Raw genomic sequence first — 24,774 nt, 5'->3', positions numbered from 1 at the left:
AAACAAAAAATACTTTTTTTTTTTTTTTTTTTATATATAAAAATTTGAAAACCTGCTTTAGTAGTCATGCTTTTGTAAGCAAAATTGTAAATAGCACACTTTTTTGCCGAAATGAGAATATGAATTAAGCTATGAAGATAATGATTATAGATTGTTTGGTTTTAAGTTAAAGCGACTTTTAAAAACAAAACTGAAATATGAGTTATTTTTTAAAAGTTACTTCGATATTCTACTCTTACTGCCAATCACTTCAAAATAATAAATAGCATTGGGCACCATGGGAAAAACTAGTCCACAACAAACGTAGAAAAATAAATAATTAAAACAATTATTTTCATATCTAAATAACTGTTGTTATTTTTTTCAAAATGCGTCAATGGAATTTATTTCAGAATCAACCATCGTAATTATTTCATATACACTTACATTTTCCTTTTAAAATATTAAACATATAGGTTACTAGTGCGATCAAGGAATGTTTTCAGTACACTCGGTTTTGTCTGTTTCGAATCACGCGAAAGAGGTATTTTGACTGTATTGCTCAATGAATGCTTTAAAAATCGACAGTGCAAAGAGTTGGCGGTGGGAATAGAAGGGAGTTAGTAGTTGGCAATGACTCATTCCTGATCGTGGCCATAGACCGGAACGTTACAATATCCGCTCTCACAAATGCAAATATGAGTGAATAGCCAGCCTGCCTACGCTCAAGTAATGACACGAATGTCAAAATAGACATAATTACTCACGGATTCACGCGTTCCGATACAAAGAGACTGCTTATAAACGCGTCCAGGCTGTCGTATTTGCAAATGTTTGTTCGATGTCAACACCCAAATCAATTATATAATTTTAATGACATATTAATTAAAATTTTAGATATAATAAAAATATCATAATTAAAATTATTGTATTAAAATATTTAAAAAAATAAAATAAAGCTTTGCCGTCGCATCCACCCCTTTGTTAAGTTGTTTGGTTGGAGCGACGCCCAAAAGAGATGTTAGATAGACAACATTGGTACCTGGCCAGCTATAGAACAACTGAGAGCTTCTCCATTCAGTCCATTCTATTTGTAATTTATAAAAATATTGACTCGCCAAAGACCCCACACCTGATTTCATTCCATAATAACTTATAAAATGTTGAAACATGAAGCTAAACGTGTAAAAACATGCCATGATGTATTCTAAAAACGCCTTACAACAAAATAAAAAAGATATTCATTTCCTACATAATTAAAATTACATAATTTATAACGAATTATTGTTATAAAAAAATTAACTAAAATTTGTTATATGTATGTAGCGAGTATACTATCAATAAATCTTAATATTAAACCTTTTTGACGAAAAAAAGAATTCACTCAAGAAATAAAAAACTTTCTTTTCCCAATTAAAAAGATTAAGGTGATTAAATAAACAACCAACTTAGGAGAGCGGGAAATGAGGAACTGATTTCAACAACTTTTTTAGAAAAAGTCATTTAATCTTTATATTATAGTTTATAATTATTTTATAACATATTATAGTTCTGTCTTGTGTTTAAAAATTATTTTTTCTTTAATCGACGCTTCTACTTTTTTTTTTTTGTTAATAAAATATTTTTTCGTAGTTAAAAATAAAGAATAATTTACATGAAAATATTCGAAAATTTCCATTTATTTTTAAACATAAAAAAAAATATATTCAAAGTATTTAAAAGAGACATTGTGTATTATAATGATATAAAATGATAATATAGATACACATAAACGGTATATCTATAGCTGCTCAATGAATAGTAAATTTATAAAAGTATAATCATTTGCTAACAAAGAATTTCCCATTTAAATTTTGAGTATGATAGAATGAATGTAAATTATTGGACATACCAGTACTGCAAACTTGTAAAATGTAATAAAATCGAAATATTTTCATAATACTTATAATATAATAATGATATTATTTAAAAGTGAAATAGTAGCTCTGATGATGTCAGATCTTATGAAATAAACTAATTTATACGTAAGTTGTAGGTCACGAAGTATAATTAACAAAGTTTTCCAAAAAAAACAACAAAAAAACAAAGTAACCAAAATATTATTTCAATCATTATTCATTATTCACGGATATTTATTCAATATGAATTTACACATAAGTAACAATCGTAACACTTGTATTTTTTTTTTCTATGAATCATTTGTACTCTGACAAACGGAATATTTGAGTATTATCTGGTACTTAATAATTCGAATTATTTTGAAATGTCCACATATTTCTGGTAAAATGATCTAGATATTAACAAAACTATGTTGTAATCCTTTGCCTCTGATTCTATAAATCTTTGAGATTTCGATTCAAAGTGAGTGACTAACGGAAAACAATTTCTATATATTGCCCCTCCCTCCCTAACCAAGTTGACAAGGAAGACTCATCCACTCATTTTCGACTGAGTACCTGTCTAATAATAACACAAGTTGTTAGGACATTCAACAAGGGATCTATTTCAAGATCAGTGTCAATGATTCCATTAAATGCTGGTCACTTCCTGTGCCTTCCTCCATTTTTCAAAATATCAATCTATTTTATGCCTCGAGGCATTTAGAAAAAAATGAGGTATGACGTATGGAATAAATTGAGAAATGGATTTCTAAATCTGTAAATGTACGCTTCTTAAAATCCGTTAGTATCCTGAGATCACAAAAATAAAAAAAAATTATTGATAGTAAATTTATATTTGTTAAAAACAAAAAACAAGAAAAAAAACCACCGAAAGCTAGTTAAAATGTCTTGTAATTATATCTATGATTCCAGATTAAATAAATAAAAAATAACATTCTATAGATTGCAATAAAACGAAGCCGGTACTATGAACGTATTTAAAAAAAAACTTATGTTTCATTTTTAATATTTGCATTATTTACATATTTTTTACTTTCTTGATAAATATATATATAATCCTTTTGGGGGAGGGAGGGGGAGGGTTCTTGAGAATTAGTGAATAGTACAACTTTATTCAGGCGACGTTTCGCAACTTAATCGTTTGCATAGTGATGCCCAACAATGAAAAAAAAAAACAGTTTTTTAAATAAATACATTTTTCAAGTAATAACTTACAATTACATTGTTTAATTTATGATTAATAACTATTACAATTAAAACGTTACTTACAATTGTCTATTACAGTGTGTTCTACATTGTGATCCAACTAACTCCAGGTTTGTATCATATCAGAACTAACTAGGTTTTGAAGTTGAGGGAGGTTTGCTTTAGTTTTTCCAACACGTAACCGTTTTTTTCTAGCAGGTAGTCCGACTGTTATTTCTATTTTGTATTTTTTCTGTTTTTATTTGGTGTTTTAATAGAAATAACTGATGGAATACCTGTTAGGAAAAACGGTTACGTGTTGGAAGAATCAAAGCAAACCTACTTCCATTTCAAAACATATTCACTTCTGGTACAAACCTGGAGTTAGTTGGATCACAATGTAGAACGCACTGTAATAGACCATTGTAAGCAGCGTTCTAATTGTAATAGTTATTAATCATCAATTACACTATGTACTTGTAGTTTTATAGTGAATAATTGAAAATGTATTTGTTCTAAAAAACAATGATTTTTTTTTTTTCATTGTCGGACATGACTATGCAAACAATAAAGTTGCGAAACGTTGCCTAAACAAAGTTGTATTATTGACTGATCCTCAAGATTAACAAAAATATATATCGGAAATAATCAAGAAAAAAGATATCAATGTATTTATTAAATGAATGATGAATATGATAAGAAAAGAGAGATTTAAAAAATTCATTTCATTGGAAAAACCAACATAATAAACAAACAATCCGCACTCAAGGGCAATAGGCTGAAGGCAAAAATTCCAGTAAGCCACCAAGTGGGTGCCATTTACGTCTTTCATCGTCCTCATTTCCTGGAAACGTTCCTTTCTACTTTTATTCCGGTTTTCACCATTTTTTTTTTTTTTTTTGTTAAAGCTTGCTAATGATAATGCATGATATGGTTTGCTTGTTTATCTTCTTCATCACTTTCACTGGCAAAGAAAAGCTGTAAGAACATTTTACAAAAATAAAGGTGATTATAAAGTTATTAAATTATATCAAATTATTTAATCTCACCGTAATATGAGGAAATATCTCTGATCTAAATATTACTTTTCATATTTTTTTTTCTTAAGTGGAATAGATTATTTTAATTTGAACCAATGATTCCGACACTATTACTCTGTTGCTGTATTTCAAAATGTAAATTTGCTAAACTGTGAAAATTTATATTTTAAAAGAATCATCAAATGTTTTCCATAGCAATTTTAACCGATTGATTTCATGAAGAAAACAATTTTAGCTCTCTCTTAAAATCATATCGATCATTTTAGCAAAATAAACCAATAGCAGGGATGTTTCCGGAATTCCGGAATCGGTTTTTTCACATTTTCTGGAATATGGAGTTGTGATTAAATTGTCAATTTATTATTAAATGATCGTTAATATAAATTATGTAGGTCTTGTAATTGAAATAGTGTAACAGAGATTAAATGACAAATTAAAAAAAAAAAATCTTCCTCTAAAGTACTTTTAATTTTTTTAATTTGACCCCTCTCCCCCTCCCAAAAAAAAGTTCACATCGTTAGCAATAATAAACAAGGGGTAAATAGTAAATATATAAGAATTTTATGATTTTTTTTTTCATTAGTAATATTCGCCTTTCCTGGTCAGATTTTTTTCTTTCGAAAATAATGATAACTTCAACGCCAGCCCAACGATCTACAGAAAAATGTGGGGACGTATTTAGGGTAAGTGAAAGTCGCGTGATGCGCCGACCAGAATTTTTAATATGCAGTTGGACGATTCATGATAATAAACAATACTAAGTTAATTGATGTGAACTTTTACCATCTGTGAACTGTATTTTTTTTTAGTTTTTACGACCGCAGTTCCTTGGATCAGGATTATTGACAAAAGGGAATGTATGTAGTGATTTTGAAGTGGAACTGAATACAACAGTCCGTTGTAAGGCAGCTATAGAACGCTGTTCTTGATAAGCCGAGTGACGGAGGGTTCGATAAGTTTCGAATCGGGAGTATTAGTGAGTCACGGAGTGGCATTATGTAAATACTGCCTCCTAAGGTTCACGCAAGGCAGGCACCACCACAGGTGGCTCTCGCCTCTTTGTCTACCTTATTCATCCTACTTACACCTCTTTTAATCAATATATTTTAAATCATTTTAAAATTGCGATTAAAGCTCTAATTTTCCTGATTTGATCCGTCACAATTAACGCAGAAATACACTTCAAAAGTTCGCACAATAGCGAATGAATTTAGTTATTATAAATGACACTATATAAGTGAAGAGTAAGATTTGCCTAAACCAGATATGCATTCTGTACTGAACAAGCCCATGCTGAGGAATATAAGTGATAAACTATCGAAGCGTTTAACGCGTACGGAGATTTGGCAAGTTAGTTGCTTAGACCACTCTAGCTCTCATTGACTCATAATTTCACTATCACATTTCCTTATAGTTCATCCATATTCAAGTTTAGAGTTCTTTTCCATGAAGAAATTCTACAGTAACTGGTCCGTTTTTGATCAGTATTAAATATTGTTCTCAATATTTTTAAGACAAAAAAGACTTGCTAAGGAGAATTGGCCAATGTATACCACCAGATTGGGATGTAACTATTGTTTATAGAAGCAAAGAACAGAGAATGGTAGTGAAGCAGACAGAGGAATAGGGATGATGTATCGGACTTGGACTTTGTTTTAAGGGCCCATGACCCTCATTAGGTAGATTGATTCATTTGAAAGTCACTCCCCCTCCTAAAGCCCCTATCCCTAAGTCGTTTCAAGTCGATATGTCCGATCCCCCTTCTCACGTAGCGCGCACACACACTCACGTTGCGTAATAAAGATTTCCCTCTCAGATCAATATGGAAATTTTAATGGGGTCTGCTTTGTTTCGCTGACCGCTTCCCCTTCTTCCCCATCAGGCAACCCTTCCTTTAGGGAGACAATTTAAAATAAAGCCACCCATGCCTTACAGTGTGAGGGTCCATTCTCTACACCCTAAGAGAAAAATCATCTTTTTCAGTGATGAAAGTTATAAATATCTGCCCGTATATATTATTTATTTTAGTTGTCTTCTTGTGTGTTTTTAAACACTCTTGGTGTATTGGATATACTTGAAGATCGTCCTTTAAGGTAAATTCGCTTACTAATTGCGCTTCGTGATCAAAATGTTTCTTCGGAAACTAATGATAATATTTGAATTGGTTCGTGCTAGAAGATCATCAAGCACATTTGTATTAATATTAAATTTTACCGGTTTTGACATTTAGGACATATCTATCCTTGTTAGAACATACTAATATGACCAGTCCCTGTTAGTAAAAACATGAGAGCAGGGGTGTCATGCTATAAAGCCATCATGCCCGACAAATTTTTTTTTTTCCAAACGATTACAGAAATGGACTGATGCTTCATAACACAAACCATATCATATTTACTAATTAATATAAATTCGATTCAGAGATTTTAAGGAGATTGTTGAATATCTTTTGTTGTCTAGAGCTGTGACAATGCCTAAAGACGAAATCCGTTTGAGCACTACCTGCAAATGCTGAAAACGCATTCTCGACCGAGACAATAAGTGGAGGAAGAGCCATGGCTAATGGAAAATGTATCTAATGGCCGCCATTGTCTATTCCACTTTTATTGAAGGGAAGGAGGCAGTGATCACATCTCCCGTCGACCCTACAAGAAGGGGTTATACAAAACGTGACGCACAAGGCAGACTTGAGAATCGATAGATGCTTTCGAGTATTCGCTTCTGAATCGCAAGAAATCATTCTCTTCTTAAAAATCTATATTACTTTAAGTGAATGGAATTCCTTTACTAAATTGAAAGAATCCAGAGATTTGGCCACTGTTGTATTTTCTGTTTTAAAAATGTATTTTAATGATAATATAATTTCATCAATGCCGTTTCAACTGCACATTCTCCTTACTTATTTTATGTTTCAATTCCCTCATCAAATCCTAATGTTACGGTGCTAAAAAATGTTAAGCATCTCCTTGTTCAAGGTGGTGATAGGATATTTATAAAGTCTATACGATTTAGATATTTTGTTACGTTTATATTGTAAATTAAACCACCAAAATGTGGAGCTGTTGAAAGAACGTCATCCATTGCATAAATACTCGATTAGGCCCTTTTTTTTTCCTCAAGAGTTTTGATATTTCGAAATAAAATTTAGAAAGTCATAGTTTTGGTGATTATTGTTTATTTAAGTGGAGGCGACTAAGTAATATCTTCTTGTTTTTCTTCAGCGTACTTAATTCTAGAATTTCCAATGGAAAGATATATTTTAAATGAATTGTTCTTCTGAAAAAGATAATTTTATATAGGTGATTTTTCCATCCGACGCCTCCTGAAAATCTCCGAAAAATGCAAACAGTTCTTCATGGTTTTTGAAGATTGGCGTCCAAACCGTGCGAAAAATCGAACAAATCTTAACAGACCACATCGTTTTCGAAAATCCGATTTCCCACAATTGAGGCATTTTTGCCGTCATCTTGACATGCATTTGAGGAAACTGGCAGCCAAACAACCAAATGACGGTCGGACGAGGACACACAGATTACGATGTCGGATTCTTTGGGTAAATTGAATTCTCAAAAAAGTTAGGTTCTTTAGCGTCTGTTCGATTTTAATAAAAAAATATAATCGTCGAAAATTCTTGCGGTTTTGAGTGATTTATTTCTTCGGTCGGAACAATTACCTATATAAAATTCTTTTAAATATATATTTTAGATGAAAATATTTCTTTTAGTTATAAATTCCTAAGGTAAGTGTACAGGAGAGGAAATGGAAGAGATTGCAAGAAAATCGCTTCACTACCAAAATAAATTTCATCCGCGCCTATCGTTTTCATCTAGAAAAAAACGGGTGTGTCGATCAAATATTACTGCCTGTATTTATCGGGTGACAACTGCGGTAACATTAAAGATTCGATTTTATATAAAATAATGTTGATTTTTGTTTAAATATTAGAAGTGAGCGCTTCTAATTCAAGACCTACACTTTCTAATGACTACAGGATAAATTAAGAAAACAACGAACGGAGTTTTCCATTGAAATTAGGGGAAGGGGAGAAATGGACAAGTGAGGGGTAGTAGGGAAGGGGTAGGAGCAACTATCGTGTCTTCCTTTCCTCCACCACAACTTGACAAGTCTCCCAGCTCAAAGAGTAGGCCACGTTTGGTATCCGCTTCGGTGATCCTAACATTATTTGTCAAATTTACCCAATTTTTATTCTACTTATAACATTATCTTTCCTAATATTGAATAATTAATTATGATAAAGGTACATCCAGAATAACCTTGAGAAAATCATACTCAACGTTAATAACAGAAATGATCTTAGTATATTGGTATCATTCACCCAAACTATGACTTCGTGCATGAGAAACAATTTAATTAGAAAAATACCACCAATAACAGCGATTGAAACAAGATGAAAACGAAATTATTAAATAATTCCCGAACGGACGTGGATAGTTTAGAATCCTCAATTAACGTTCATTTCCTCTTCTTTTTTTTTTTCATCTCCTTAAGTAACAATTGAAGCACAAGTGAGACACTGATCCGTGTCCTCAAATCATATATATTTTCACGTAATCATTATGGCCATTAGATTTCTGTAAATATTCTCAAATATTTAAAAAAAAAAACTTTTTTCAATCTCTAATTTCTTAGATCATCCTGGATAAAAACATCATGGTTTACAAAAAATAATTTATATTGTGATATCTATCAATCTTTTTCCCGATTAGAATTTTCTCCGACATTTCAAAATTTATACGGTACATTTTTTATTGTTAGCTATAAGGCTAATTTAAAATTTTATATAATATAATACGAATTAGTTAGTTTCAAAATCAAAATCATGCATATACTGGCAGGTCCATTGGGGTACACATTCGGAGGGGGGTGTAAACATTTGAACCATTTTATGACTTTATTTGTAACCTGTACAATATAAAATAAATAAGATTGTTCTTGTCAGAGAGTCATTTAGAATCGCCGTGTATGTTAGTCTTTTAAATTAAAATACCTAAATAAGGAAGCACCAAATGTTCCTCCGCCCCGTGCGGATGTCACCCACACTATCCCACTAGTACAATACCCATAATTAAATATTTCTCATCCGTTAGATGTATATTTTGAAGTCAGTACGACAAAAGGTATTGGTGATTCTTGTAAACGTAATCATGGAGTGGTCTTGAAGTTCCAGTAATGTATCTACATTTTTATTTTTTAATAAAAGGCTTTAACAGAACCAAAAATGTCCTAAAAATTATCGGAATGAAGTAGTTTGTTTCTTCGGACTTGACAGACTTGGTTAAAAAAAAACATAAATAAATAAGAAGTCTCGAGAATGGAAAGTAAAGTAACGTTCTTGGTGCCCGCGATCATACAATAGGTGAGGATCATCGAATCGTTGGTTCAGAGATGAGTTAAAGTGAGTGAAAATGGTGTCCTATATTATGAAATTTATAGCTATAACTTGATAATCAACTATACTGATTTCAATACATGAATGATGTCATATATATGGTACATGAAAGTAGTATATGAAAATACATTTTTTTATTACAATAGTCTCTTTTAAACGCTTTGCTGTGAATTAATATATTTATATGGCATTTAAAGTTAGTTTTTTTTTGTTAAAAGTACATGCTTGTACTCAATAAACAAAATATTTTCATAATGTTCACCCTTTTTTTTAACCATCCTTTTCCTCTTTCTTGCACGACAGAATATCAACACTTTATTGAATTATCTCAATACCAGTAATTTTTCATCTGAGAAATCGTTGTACGGAACGGAATGGCGCCTCTGAAATCGGGGTTATAGGGTGAAAAATGTTTCGGCCATCCTCGAGTCCTGAGGGAAATGCTGGACAAATAGTCGGCTATGATTGATTCAGAGGAAGCCGAACTGTCCCTAGGGCCTTGTATGAAAAATCTCTTGCAATTAGCTGGGTGCCCATCCTCAGGCAAATCGGCTTCCACATCCTCCAAAATGTTTCCTTTTCGTTTAGCTCTCTTCGGCATCACTCGGTGGAATCCTTAACCGATCTCCATTCGTCAAATATTTATTACCATGAAAATATTGTCAATATATTATATGGAAAAGAAACATTTCCTAAATTATGTAAGATATGATGCATTTTTAAGATACATCACGATTCGAATACTGAATTTTTTAAATGATTTTATAATAATTATATTGTCTTCAACATCACGGGAAAAAAATGGAGCTGCGTTTAACATCCAACTTCATATTTATTCTACATCATCTGAACTGAAATCCAAAGTTTCACTACTTGAAAATTTTTAAATCTGAGTAATATAAATAACAATAACTTACAGAAATTTATGTTTTAATTTTATAAATAATCAATACTTATCACAATAAAAAGATACGTAAACCTAATTTAAAAGCTGATAAAACAACAGAAAAAATCACATCATTTATATAAATATATATCTATATTTCTTGACGTCCTCTACTAGATATATTTTTTTCTCATTCCTGTCGGGAACATCTGACCTCAAAATATTTACAGCAAACAGTACTAAAACAAAAAAAAATATTTCTCATAACTAAGTCCAGGTGATTTAAATATAATGACTTTTCCGAATCATAAAATACAAAATACATTTGGTTTCTTTTTTTTTTTTTTAATAATAATTAGAAGTATTACTGATTAATCCACGAGTGCTGATAAAGATGCTGTAAGCACAGCTTCTTTGTGCCGTGTTTCTTTTAATAAGTTCTCAAATCTGATAGTTGATAGCACCATCGCTTACTGATCATGAAGCATAAAAAACTGTGAGAATCGAGTAAATTGTTTTTCGATTTCCTCTACCGGGACGTTGTCTATTACTGACACCCTAGTACTTGACATGTACCATAGCAATTCATAATCTCACCACTCTTTTATAAATCTCAGTACTGGTTGTAAAAAGCCATATTTTTTGCATAAATTGAAAATTTCATGGATTTTCCAGTTTATTAATCTGATCTTGTAAGGACATGCAAATTACCAATAAGTAGAAAAGTTTGATCTTGTGATTCGATATCTTTATAGTACTTATTGTTTTTACCGAAACTAAATCTGCTTAGCTGCAGAAAATAAAAAGGACGAGTTGTCAATTCAAATTCAGGACCGAACACAACCGCATCAAATCTCATGCAAAAAAACATAACTGAGCCTATTATAGAAATATGAATACGAATAAAAATCTTAATAGGCTCAAGACCTGCAAACTTTTGATTAATTTTAGATAAAATATTTGTGCTATACCTTACCACTTGGAAGAAAGCTCATCAAACGTCACGGGGGCTCAAGATGGCAACTTAACCAAAGCTTCGTTACCTCCTGACGTTATACGTGCAAGAGAAGATCGTATAAGAAACCATATCTGAAAATATTTCCAACCTTTCGGATAAGTCGTTATGTAGAATTTTTAATTACCTTTTTCGGGTTTAACTCATTATCTTACGGCCTCCAAAATTAATTTTTAACAAAAATATAAGTTCTTATTAAAATTGAAATATAGAGAAATCACTTATTTCATTCTATCGAATTCGTATTTTTATTTAAATGTATATGAACTTAATTTCTTACACGGAGGATATAATAGGAATCCTTTTTACTACATTTTTGGGCTTTGATTAGTTTCGCTTTTTGTGGAAGCGGATTCCTGTTATAATATAGATAAGAAGACAAAAATATGTAGATTCACCATACACATCCTTTAGTAAGGGGCATATTTAATCGATAGATCGGAAAAGGGGGAGATGAGAGAAGGGTGAGGGGAGAGATCTGTCTAATTGTGAGAAGAGCAAAGACTGTGGATCCTTAATCACCCCCCTACTCTAACCCCTCAGTCCGCACAACCCTCGATAATCAATATTAATGCTCAAATAAAGACCACATAGGGTTGCAGGAAGAAGATAACGCAACATCTTGAATTCAAGATGTGAGGATTGCAAGTTCCTCATTTGCTCTGGAGAATTCGATAGCTCTACGCTAATCAATGTCATTATAGATTCTCTATTTTTTTTTTATGTTTAAACAAATTTATATATCATAGTTATTCAGAATGGCGATTCGACTTTCAAGCTCAATTTTAACCCTCTCCTTAAGTCAGCATGTTAATAATTAAATATTAGAATAAATCTATTCAAATTTAAATAAAACATAATAATAGAAAAATATTTTTATATTAAGCCATATCCACTGTAATCCCGCATGATTTTGATTATGCATTCGTATGTTTCAGCCTAAATGTTTTATTTTAAAACATGGCACATAAATTAATCTTATACAAGGCGAGTGTGAACCGTTTTTGAACACGCACACACATATATACTCACGAAGCGAAACTCTAGTATTATTTACCTCGATGCATTGATTTATGTTTAGATTCCATTATAATAATATTTTTCTAAGCTTTAAAAAACCAATCATCTTTACATTTTATTTTTATGATATTAGTTCTATCCTAACTTAGAAATATGGAGCTAATAACTGAATTTAGTAATTACTTAATAATGTTTCAAGAGTACAGAATTAATTGAAATGGAAACAAGTAATTCTATGCAATGATAATTGAGTACATGAGAAAATTATTTCCAGATCTCCCAACTCCTGGATGATGTCCAGCGGCTCCAAAGCCGAATAGGAAAATTGCAAGAAAATTCTGCTAACCAGATTGCAAGGTTAGAGGAAGAGCTTGAACATAAGCGTCAACATATTTGTAGGCTAGAGGCCCGCCTTGATGCTCAGAAAGACTATAATGAACTGAAGAGGCAATTAAGGTAAAGAAAAGTAAATTTATAGATATAATCTCTACATTTATTTTTATTTTTTTATATTTAGTCCCATAAACTTCTTGTATAGTATTTTATTTAAGCGCACAATATCTAGAAAAATTAATTTTGTTTTGATTTTATTCATATTCTAAATAGTTTAAAGAATTATATACATGTTTCTTAAAATTCCTTTGACTATTTGAATCCTACATTTTTATGTATGTTTTGGGCATAAAATGTTTGATAATAGTTCAAAAATAAAAATTATATATACGTATAAAATGAAATCTAGATATGTAGCTAAAACAAATAAAATGCTAATAATTATGGATTAAATAATAATTTATATTACTATTGAGCTTCTGTTAATTGAATAATTCTAAATTATTATTTACTTTACACTTTAATTATTATCTATTGTGATCGTAAAGCTTACTATCTTCGAATATACGAGAACATTTTTCTATGGTCTGTTTCTTGTACGATTCACATTTGTTTCTCGCAATAAATTGAATTAAATTTTAAGAAATGTTTTGTCTACACAAGTTCTGTTTCAATTGGAATAATTTCTATGATCAGGTCATGGTTTTAGGTAATAGTAAAATATTTTCAAGATTCTCCTTCGAAAAGTTTATGAATATTATTATTTCAGTTGAGAATTATTACACAGACAAATTTCAATGATAAATGGGGCTAGGTCGGAGAAGAAACATTAGCGAAAGTCAAGTATTTGCGGAAATGTGGTAACGGTGAAACGGAGAACTGCGGATTTTCGGGACTCGATATCCAGAATTCGAATCCAGTCTACTAGATGACTCTTTTTCAGAGTCGTGAAGCATTTGTTATTAAAAATTATATTGAGACGCTTCCATGATATACGCTTTCTCCTGACCTCCATATCTTCAAAAATGTATAGGGAATCTTATCCCTGAGAGGATTATAACGGACACCAATTCCGCAACGTTAGATAATTGAAAGGCCTTGTCTAAAGATCTAGGAAGAAAAGTGAACCTGAGCTAGTTGAACTGTTTATTTTCCAAAGCCGATTAAACAGTTAACCAGTAAACATCTGGGCTTCCAGGTTATTAGAAAAATTAATCAGATTTTATGATAATTTCGTTTCTGTTTGAGATTGGAGACGAGATGGTTATAGTTCCTGAACAGTTCAATTTTTGATATTTTTATATGTTAAAACTACGTTTAATGGAACTTTATCCTCTGTAATATTTCTTTTCCCGTTATAAATTGCTTATAAACTATCTACAGAGGTGAGATTTCCAAAAATGTTTGGGAAAAGAGTAAATTCCAGGGAATGACCCCCTGACTCCTGTCAATGTAACAATATAAGAATTTATAAAATATTCTTAACAAAGAAATTTTAGACTTTACGCCTTCCTCCGAAAAGTTGTTGCAGCAACGCCCCTGTTCATATTTCAAAATTTATAGCCCCTTAATTAATAAATATCATACGATTTTTTGACTTCATATGTTATTGGTTTTAATTACCTTTCTATTGAAAAAAGGGTAGGTTATTAATTTTTTAGGACATCGTCTTAATTATGATTCTCTTAGGATAGTTGAATGTTAGTATTGACATCAGTTCTTAAACTTATTATATAGACAATTTTCTATTATTAATTCAGATGAATTGAATTAAAAATTAAATTTTAAATTCTATATATTAGTTACTGAGTTTTCTACAAATTTCAGTTGTTTTAGAAATGCTGAAGAAGGAGCCAAACTAAATGAACATGAATCAAACAAAATTTCTGAAGTATCAATAAAGCCTCCTCCAGTTACTACACCTTCTGAAACACAAGGTAAAAGATTTTTTTATAGATATTTCATTTTTCGTAGAAAAATAAAATGCTTAAATACATGTTTTTTTCTATCAACCAGTGATTTGTCTGGGATGAGAGAGATATCTGCTTTAATTCCATTCATACCAACCAGAGATTCCATTTAATATGTATGGTTATACTAAATAAGACATTATGCTCTCGAAATTATATAAACACTATATTAGATCAATTGGGAGTCTTTCCAGGGGAACCCTCACCCCTTTGGTACCCTTAATTGGAGGTAAAATGTTCAACAACTATTAGTTGACCAACAATGCTGTATATAGCTGTAACATAATTCTTTACTAACTACTGAACCCATTCATTGGATGCAGTAATACATTTTTTTTTTTTTTATCGGGTCACATCCAACTTAATGAATTTGTCTAGATTTATAATAGTTTGTTTCACTTTACTTTTTACAATTTTGAATGAATCCTCACTTTAAACTCTGGCTAGAATAGGTTGATAAAGTGTACGATAACTTCATTAAAGCAGTGCATAAGGTCATTAAGCCCATGAAATGACTATTTTATTTGTACATGATTTATTCTAATGTTTACAGGTGAAGTGCCTACATTACATAATGTTGAAACATTTGGTTCATTCCTAGGAGAAGAAATTGTAGCCAACTGGCGTAGATCCTTGGAAAGGTCAATAGTTGGTCCACCTGGCAATTGGGCGAGTCCACCAGACGAAGGTATAGTACCATGAACTAAATGCACATAGCATGATAGGTTTATATAATGGTATAGTCTCTATAGTTTTAGTATTTTATAATTCTTAAGCTTTTACATTAGTAACTTATAAAATATAAATATTTTTGTAACTTAACTTAATAACTTTATTAATAGTCAGGATTAATATGAAAACAGATTAATATACACCAACTTTTTTGTATCTGGTTTCATTGATTCTATCAACATCTAACAACTATTAAAAGAAAATAACAGTCGCATATACAGATTGAATAGAGCACAACTTGAAAAATCTATTTTTCTTACAACAAACATTAGCCCCAGGCCAAGTTCTACGCAGAAGCTCCAGAATGTTTCCCTTGTTGCTGATTGGTACTCTCTTTGGTGCTATATAGTTCCAACCAGGACTGGCTTAAGACAGGCATCACCATTGTAGGCACACCAGCCCTCATATTAAAATTTTAAAAAAATTTAATTGAGTTCAAAATTTTGTCTTACATTTGCAGATGAAAAAAAAATTAAGTTAACTACTACAATTTGCAGATTAAAGAAGATTATGTTAAAAGGGTGAGGGAAGGGGGTAAACCAATACCATTGAGTTTGTTGATGTCATGAAGAACTCTCAATATAATTTTGTACATGGCCTCACACACACCACCCAACTATTAAAGTTTCTTATATTAGAAATTTTGAGTTATGTTTCTTTCATTCTGGATATGCTATTTATATACTACATATATAATTACATGAGTGTGTGAATTAGTATGATATATTCTATTAGAATTTTATTCTAATTATTCCCAAAATAAAATTAGGTTGACTAAAGCTTAACTTAAGATTAAGTTTTGTTTTTGTTGACCCATTACTGATCAATTAGCAAGCCAAAAGTTATTCTTTTTTTCTTCCAAAATAAGCCTTTACAAATTGATGTGATTATATTCAATATTGTGATTTTTCAAATATTTTCAATGCTTATGTAAATTATCCTTTCGGTCTATTCATTACTTACAATGTCTGAATCATTTAAATCCTACAGGTAAACCAAAGATTGAAGAAACGAGAGAAAGAGAATTAGATAAAACTGGATCACCAAATAGAGAACTTGTCAATGGGTCTGCCAGTCCTACTGTTCAAGAGCAAGAGCATGTAAATTCAGTGCTTCCGAATGGAATGTGTGCCCTAAATATAGGCATCAACAATAATGTTCTAAACTCTGGCCCATCATTAAATCTAAGCGATGTTATGAAAAGTCCTTTCCGGTTTGATGATCGGTCACCATTTAGGTTCAACGAAGATCCAAGTTGTATGGTTGGACGTTTTGGAGAATCACTGATACCAAAAGGAGACCCAATGGAAGCAAGACTACAAGAAATGCTTAGGTAAATATTGCCATTCATAATTAATTTATATTGAAATATATAATTACTAACTTATTTAGTCAACTCCTAATTTACTGATATGTGTAAAAACTGACTCAATAATCAATCACTTTAATCTCTAATATTTCTGACCTTTCCCAAGTTAAACTCAATAAAATAATTAATTAGATCTTATATATTAATATTAAAACTATTCTTATTTAATAAATTGAATAGTGTGTAAGATATAATGTTATCGTAGAACATTGGCCTCCAACTTAATTGAAATCACCAACTTCAAAAAATATTTCAATAATAAGGTCATATCAAAAGAGATACATTTCTCTATTCAAGTTTGGAAAAAAAATAAAATAAATAATGACCATAGCTACTTCGAAAAACAATAGAATTCTATTATCATATCAGAAGTTAATGACATTTACCACCTTTTTAAAATATTTTTGTGATTCATGTAGCGACAAATATTAAGTGTGACTAAAAAATTGTCAGTTGCACAGAAGCATTTTTATGGTAGTGATTCATAGGGACTAAATTAGAAATAGGGTCTATACTTCCATTTTATTTAAAATTGATTTATCTATGTTGCAGGTATAATATGGATAAATATGCCAACCAAAATCTCGATACTCTACATATTGCAAGGAGAGTGAGGGAGCTTCTTTCGATCCATAATGTTGGACAAAGACTTTTTGCCAAATATGTCCTTGGTTTATCCCAAGGGACTGTTTCTGAGCTTTTGTCCAAACCTAAACCATGGGATAAGTTGACTGAAAAGGGTCGGGACTCTTATCGTAAAATGCATGCTTGGGCTTGTGATGACAATGCTGTGCTACTTCTGAAATCTCTCATTCCTAAAAAAGGTATATAGTTTTATAGGTTATTTATTTGCCTTCATATCTTATTTGTAAATCTAAATCATAATTTAATTTATTAGTTTTATTATATGTTGTAAATTTATTCTCAGGTAAGGATGGAGCTAGCATGGGAGTAATGTCCAGAGGTTCAGAAAATGACATTACTGAAGAAAGGATTGCACATATTCTCAGTGAAGCAAGCCACATGATGAAGCCACAGCAACATGATGAAACCCATAGCAACGAAGACAGTAAATCTCCCAACCATCCACAGGTTGGTACTACTATCCAAAAAATTATAATCATATATAACCTAATTGAGCTCAATGTTTTATTAATACATGCTTGACATATCATTGTTAATAGAGTTCAGAATCCCCACTTGGCAGAGACAATTCTCAAACACGCAGACTAAAGAAATATGAAAATGATGACATTCCTCAAGAACAAGTTGTTAGAATCTACCAAGAAGAGCTTGCAAAAATAATGGGAAGGAGGCTTGAAGATCAGAACTTTCCTGGGTTAGTAAAAAAGAAATATTTAGTTACCTTAACTATTTTTTTTTGTAATATAATTCACATAAAATATTTTGATTGTTTTTACTTTAGAATTTAGAATCTTTTGGGTGTAGGTATATTAGTTAGGTTTATTCAATAGATTTAAAACTTTAGTTTTATTACTTATACTATTGTTATTATGGGACAAAAATTATGCTTTAAAAAACACAAACGGTGATTTTAAGAACGTGTTAAATTGCTACATATTTTTGTACATATAATTTTAAAATAGACTTTCCTGTAATGTAGTGCAAATAATGAATCCCCTTTTTAAATAGGTATTTAACTATCCTATGAAGTCATTTTATAATTATTGTAAACTAGTTTTTATTGCAATTTGTTGAAATTTAAGATGAGGTGATTTAAAGTTAATTTTAATAATTTTTATTGGAATCAATATGAACTTTTTGAATACTTTGATAAAAAAAAAAAGAATATTAATTAACTAACACTGGTTCGGTATTTCAGTTTGGTTTTTCCTCATTTTCTGAGTGGTGGAAGTGGTGAAGATGTTCGGATTGCAATGGATGCCTACCATCGAGAACTTGCCAAGCTGAACTCAACCAACACTGGAGGGCTTCCACATCCTCTTGCTGCTCTTCATGCTCAGAACCTGTCATCTGTGCATAATGGTATCGCTCAGGATTTATCCTTACCAAAGCAAGTCAAAAGAGAGAAAGCCTCAAATGAAGATGAAAAGAAAGAAGAAGAAAGGCACGGAGGAAGTGCTTTTTCTCTAGTTAGACCAAAAGTTGAGCCTGGTAAATATTTGTTCATTATATCTATATATGAAATATATTCATTAAAATATTTCATATATATATAAAAATAAGCCTTATAATCTGAATATATATTTTAATGTATTCAGAAATCAAAATTTTGCAAAACAGGCTAATACAATAAAGTTTTTTGTTGTAATTTAATTATTATAAATATTGAGACTCTTTTTCGTTTTTAGACTTGCACTTGCCTTATATATTTTTAGAGAGTTGAATATATATATATATATAAGACTTAGTTTTAACAATTACAAAAAATCATTAGTTGTTAAATTTATGCATAAAAAGTATTTAAAATATTTTTAATTTGAATAAAATCTCATATGTCTCTACAATTAAACACCAAATAGAACAAAATGTTAATCATTTTTATTATTTTTAATATTCTAAAATTGCACATCATTCCTTTATTGTAATATATTTTGGAGCTCTAAATAATGATTAGCAGATATGACAAATCTTTTATCTAGCTTTTATTTAATTCAAAATCTGAACAAACTAATCTTAATCTTTTGAATGAATGATATCCTTTTAGGTATCTCTCCATAAACATGGCAAAAGTAAGATGACAACAAAAATTTGAAAAAAAAATTTTTAAAGCAACCAATTACACTTTTTCTCAAAGAATTTATACTAAAAAGAGAGAGAGATGGGACATTATTGAAATGCCTCTAGGCTTAGGATACCTCAAAAAGCCTATTAACTAATTTTACTAGTGACATGTTAATAATAAACCAATATTCATTTGGTCCCATCCCAAAAATAGAGGACTGAAGGTTACAAAGCTGACAAAATTATAGTATAATATAAAATATACCTGTTTCTAACAAATATTCAACAAAATAATGGAAAAAATATATATTTCCTATAAAGTACAACATAAATTATTTTTAAAAAGATATCACTGGATATAATGTCATTTAATTAACAAATTAATATGCCCAAGAGACTGGCCACACGAAAAATGCAAGCTTACTTTGTTGGTTATTGATGAAATAATTCAAGCCTGTGGACAGAAAACTGTTTGATGTCACTTTTAGTTATAACCAAAATTTCATTAATTTTGTTTAAAAACAGTTGTTATAGCATTTAGCAAACATAGAAGCAAGTAGTTTGAAGGAAACTTGTTTTGTTTCTTTGTGCCACAATTCTGTAGTTGTATCATTTTTGTAGGGAACTCACTTTTGGAACAGGAAGGGGTCAGACTTTTTGATTCTTTGACCTTTATTTTCCAGAAATTCAATCAATATTAACCTGTTTAAATTGTTTAATCAATACTTAAATAATAACTACTTACAAGTAGAATTTTTAGCATTATTTTTACTTTGGTTGTTAACCTACTAGGACATGACATTGGTATGTTTATGGAGAAATGCCCATGTTTTCTTCAAATTTATATTAGTAAATTTTTATGCAAAAAAGTTTTTAGATTTTGTGTCTCCTATATTCATGATATAATTTTGATTTCAGGTTCACCCTTAGGAAATGTTATATTACCTCCTGAGGATTTAGGCACTGGTTCAGGAACTGCAGCAGTTAGTCCTCTTCAACGAATGGCCTCAATTACTAATGCTTTGATCTCACAGCCACCTTCGCAACATCATCATTCCCCATCACAAAGGCCACTTAAAGCTGTATTACCACCAATCACTCAGCAGCAATTTGATCAGTTCAATAATCTGAATACTGAAGAAATAGTCAGAAAGGTAATTTTAAATAATGAAAGCTATAAACAAAAAAATCTTCTTATTATTATAAATTGGTATATTTATTTTATCTTTTAATTTTACAAAATTATTTTATGAAAAATTTTGTTTTAAGAGGTTTTTGATCAGGTTACAGATTACTTAATGTGTGTTATAAAAACATATTGTTTTTCAGGTAAAAGAACAACTTAGTCAGTTCTCAATAAGTCAGCGGTTATTTGGAGAATCTGTTCTTGGGCTATCACAGGGAAGTGTTTCCGACCTTCTAGCTCGGCCAAAACCATGGCATATGTTAACACAGAAGGGAAGGGAGCCATTCATTCGGATGAAGATGTTTTTAGAGGATGAAAATGCGGTTCACAAACTAGTGGCTTCTCAGTACAAAATAGCCCCTGAAAAACTGATGAGAACTGGAGGATATGGAATAAATCCTAGTAAGGAAAAAATATGTTGTCTATTGTTATCCTCAATACTATTAAATGATTAACTATTAGATTTTTTTTTAGGTGGGGGACCCCACAATAAGTCCATGGCAGCAAACTGTGGAAAATTTGTCAATAGTGAAGCCTTTCTTCATAACACCAATATCCATATGCAACATACTACTTCTGCACCGACCCCAGTCCCTCCTCTAACTCCTCCAGATATTAAAAAGACTGTAACGCCTCAACAGTGTCAAACAGCAATGCAACAATACCCTACAATGAAAAATATGGCTCATGTATCTCCATCAGTTTATGAGATGGCTGCTCTAACCCAAGACTTAGATACACAGTCAATTACAACAAAAATTAAGGAAGCTCTGCTAGCCAATAACATTGGACAGAAGGTAAATTTGAAAAAAATGAAATGACCCTTTTTTAATATACATAAAATTATTGTAAATAATCAACAGAAAAAATTTACTTGTAAATTACTATTACTAATTAATTATGATATATGCAAGCCTGAAAATTGAGTATATTTCATATATTATAACAATATCATTATAATTAACCCTAGATTATAACTGATAATAAAATACTAAGAGGCAATTATTTAACTGGACATTTGATGATTTTACATCAAACTTTTCACAAATGCTATTATTTTTTATTATCTTAATAAGTTTACTTCTCTATTTTTTGGAAGAAATATTCCCTCAGTAGCCTACAGTTTCCTTTTTGCTATTTTTAATCTGATTGTGATTCCTGAATAAATTCAGTTGGCCATTATTGGCTGGAATATGGTTCTTTAGATGATCCTTGTACCTTTTAATATTTAAAAAAATCATTAAAGTACAATAAGTAACTGCTGCTATTCAATACGGCTATTCTTTCGCTAATGCCCTCATTTGTAAGCCCCATTCTTACTGATTGATGGCTAAGTATCTGAAGACCATCACTAGTTTCAAATCATGCCTATTCTGTCACTGTTTTGCATTTTTGGTACTAATTACCACTCTGATTTTCGTTAATTGTTCCAATAACATGTTTATGTGTTATATTAGAAGCTATTACTTAGAAACATCATGAGATTATCTAAAAAAAATTATTTAATTAGACTTCAGGATTTTCAACATTTTAACGGAATAATAAAAAATGCAATGGGCCAAAGCTACATCCCATTTTGATTGTTGTCGGGTTAATGATTATATTAACTATTTTTAAAGATCATCACAACATTTCAGATCCATGATAACTTTAAAGAATCCTAATAAAAGTTTTTATCTTTTGTCACAATTCTCAAAATCTAGTAGTCTGACCTTACTAAGTCTTACTGAAATGTGTACAGAAAATATGTGCTTCACCATCTTCTTATAGATTTTTATTAATTTAAATATAATTAATGTGTACTTTGGTTCTGCTAGAAGCATCACTCATTCTTAGTACGTAGATTTAAATGTATTCTTTAACCTTCTATAGGTTAATCCCCAATTTTTTTATTTCTTATTCTGGCTCAAGTCCTCCATTGAGGACCTATAAAACCCCAGAGTCGGAATGTCAAAATTAGTTTCTAGGGGCCACTGTGAAATAAATTTTGATTGACCTAGGTGGGAATCAAACCTATGACCTTCACAAACAACCACTCTGGGACCTATGCCCCAATCTGCTCAGCTATCAGGTCCTCCTTTATATTCTTATGTAATAGATAAAATGAGTTTTGCCTATTTATTTCAATTTAAATAGATGAGGACTAAAAAGTTTTTATTTCTTCAGGAGTCCTTCACCTTTAATTTACCTTCCAAATCAATGATTTTTTTTTAGTTCTCAAGACCATTATGAGGACCTATGTATCACTCCAATCTTAAAGTTTCTTCATCCTAGTCCTTTCATACTGTACTGTTTCATTACTCTATTTAAGCATCTAGAAATCCCTCAACATCATTCTATCAGTTCTATTGGTGTTCAAAAAGAATATTTCTTTTTATTAGTTAATATAAGCACTTAATCCTCTCGTAGTGAAAGGAATAAAATTTGGTTGGAAATGTAGAGGTATAAGTAGTGTTCTAATAAGATTATCAATTCATATGGGAATATTACTGTATATGTTTTCCCAACCTGAAGGACCAATGGCCCTAGTCCTAAAACCTAGCAAGGGGGCCTCCATCTACCTGCCTCAATATACTTCTTAATTTATTTCGGACATCATTGGGTTTGTCTATGCAAACCTTTGTAAAGATTACCTATCAGTTATTATTAATGTATTAGATCTTTTATATCTAATTACAAAGTTATTTTTCTAGTGAAAACAAATAACTATATCCTAAAGGGTACAAATAATTATACCTCAGATGGCATATACATCTTTGACTCAATCATGATTGCCCAGCATAGTACCTTTTCTCAAGATAAGCATGAGAAATCATGTACTACCAGTTCGTTGGTTACCCAACAATTACATATTAAATGTAAAATTACATTTTAATTGTTATATTTTGAAGAAAAAAAAAAACATTCAAATGTTTTAAATTTAAATTTATAATATATTATAACATGTTAATATTGTTTTGAATGAATTTTTTTATGTTCAAAAATACTAATTGAGGTTTTAAACTTTTTTTACAGATCTTTGGTGAGGCTGTTCTTGGATTATCTCAAGGATCAGTGAGTGAACTGTTATCTAAACCTAAGCCATGGCATATGCTCAGTATTAAAGGGAGGGAGCCTTTCATCAGAATGCAATTGTGGTTATCAGATTCCAATAATATTGATAAATTACAAGCAATTAAATCAGAAAGGAGGGAGCTAAACAAGAGGCGGAGAGGGTCTGGGCAGCAGGATAACAGTAGTGATACCTCATCAAATGATACTTCTGAATTCTATCACAGTAGTGCTGGAAGTCCTCCTTCTGCTAAAAAGCATCGTGTATTATTTTCAGAAGAACAAAAAGAAGCTTTAAGGATAGCTTTTGCATTAGATCCATATCCAAGTTTAGCTACAATAGAATTTTTGGCTAATGAGTTGAGTCTTGTTTCCAGAACAATTACTAATTGGTTTCACAATCATAGAATGAGAATGAAACAAAATTCACAAGTTGAATCCTTAACGAGAGAAGGTCAAACTTCTGGATTTGACCCTGTACAGTTTCGGATATTACTTAGTCAACGATTAGGGCTACCATTACCATTTCCTGCTCCTTTTTTCCAATCAAATAGTGATATCTCGAATATTATGTCAAGAAGTGCATTACCATTAAGAGAACAGGGTTTGGATCTTTCAATCAAGCATGAATCAGAAGGAGAAGATAATGAGAGTCATGTGGATTCTGAAGATTCATATTCTGGTGTACCTGAAGCACGAGTTCCAGAACCAAGAAGTTCAAGGAGAAAACCAGCTGCACCTCAGTGGGTAAACCCAGATTGGCAGCAAGAACCAGAAGTTATTATTAATGGTGTTTGTGTAATGCAGACTGAGGACTTTGAAAGGGATGGTAGGGAAGAAACAGTTCGAGTAGAGCCTACGGCAGTTCCTGAGGAACAGAGCACAACTATTGAGCAAACATCTGAAGTACCTTTAGAAGACTCAAAACCTTCTATTTCTGTTAAACAAGAAGTAAAAGATGAAAAATGGGATAATCAGTTCTAAATTAAAT

The 24,774-nt window shown here is 31.0% G+C and overlaps 1 protein-coding gene across 2 annotated transcripts in view; it reads left to right on the top strand.

The window, feature by feature from the left end:
* cut (homeobox protein, cut) overlaps nucleotides 1-24,774 on the top strand; it is a gene marked incomplete at its 3' end in the record, with an annotated part of 98,684 nt that extends 73,910 nt beyond the window's left edge. The window contains 12 exon segments of one of the 2 annotated variants that reach the window (XM_014438338.3): nucleotides 12,711-12,892; nucleotides 14,597-14,706; nucleotides 15,293-15,427; nucleotides 16,462-16,804; nucleotides 17,393-17,664; nucleotides 17,769-17,932; nucleotides 18,025-18,179; nucleotides 18,684-18,976; nucleotides 20,465-20,700; nucleotides 20,876-21,134; nucleotides 21,207-21,529; nucleotides 23,748-24,774. In XM_014438338.3, coding sequence (XP_014293824.1) covers nucleotides 12,711-12,892; nucleotides 14,597-14,706; nucleotides 15,293-15,427; nucleotides 16,462-16,804; nucleotides 17,393-17,664; nucleotides 17,769-17,932; nucleotides 18,025-18,179; nucleotides 18,684-18,976; nucleotides 20,465-20,700; nucleotides 20,876-21,134; nucleotides 21,207-21,529; nucleotides 23,748-24,767 — 3,492 coding nt within the window. 2 annotated transcript variants of the gene reach the window in all.

Source organism: Halyomorpha halys, unplaced genomic scaffold (genome assembly GCF_000696795.3).
Source record: "Halyomorpha halys isolate HHAL.00 unplaced genomic scaffold, Hhal_1.1 Scaffold55.1, whole genome shotgun sequence".
In the NCBI taxonomy this organism is placed as follows: domain Eukaryota; kingdom Metazoa; phylum Arthropoda; class Insecta; order Hemiptera; family Pentatomidae; genus Halyomorpha; species Halyomorpha halys.
The sequence above is the reverse complement of the archived record's forward strand: the minus strand, read 5'-3'. Positions and strand labels throughout refer to the sequence as shown.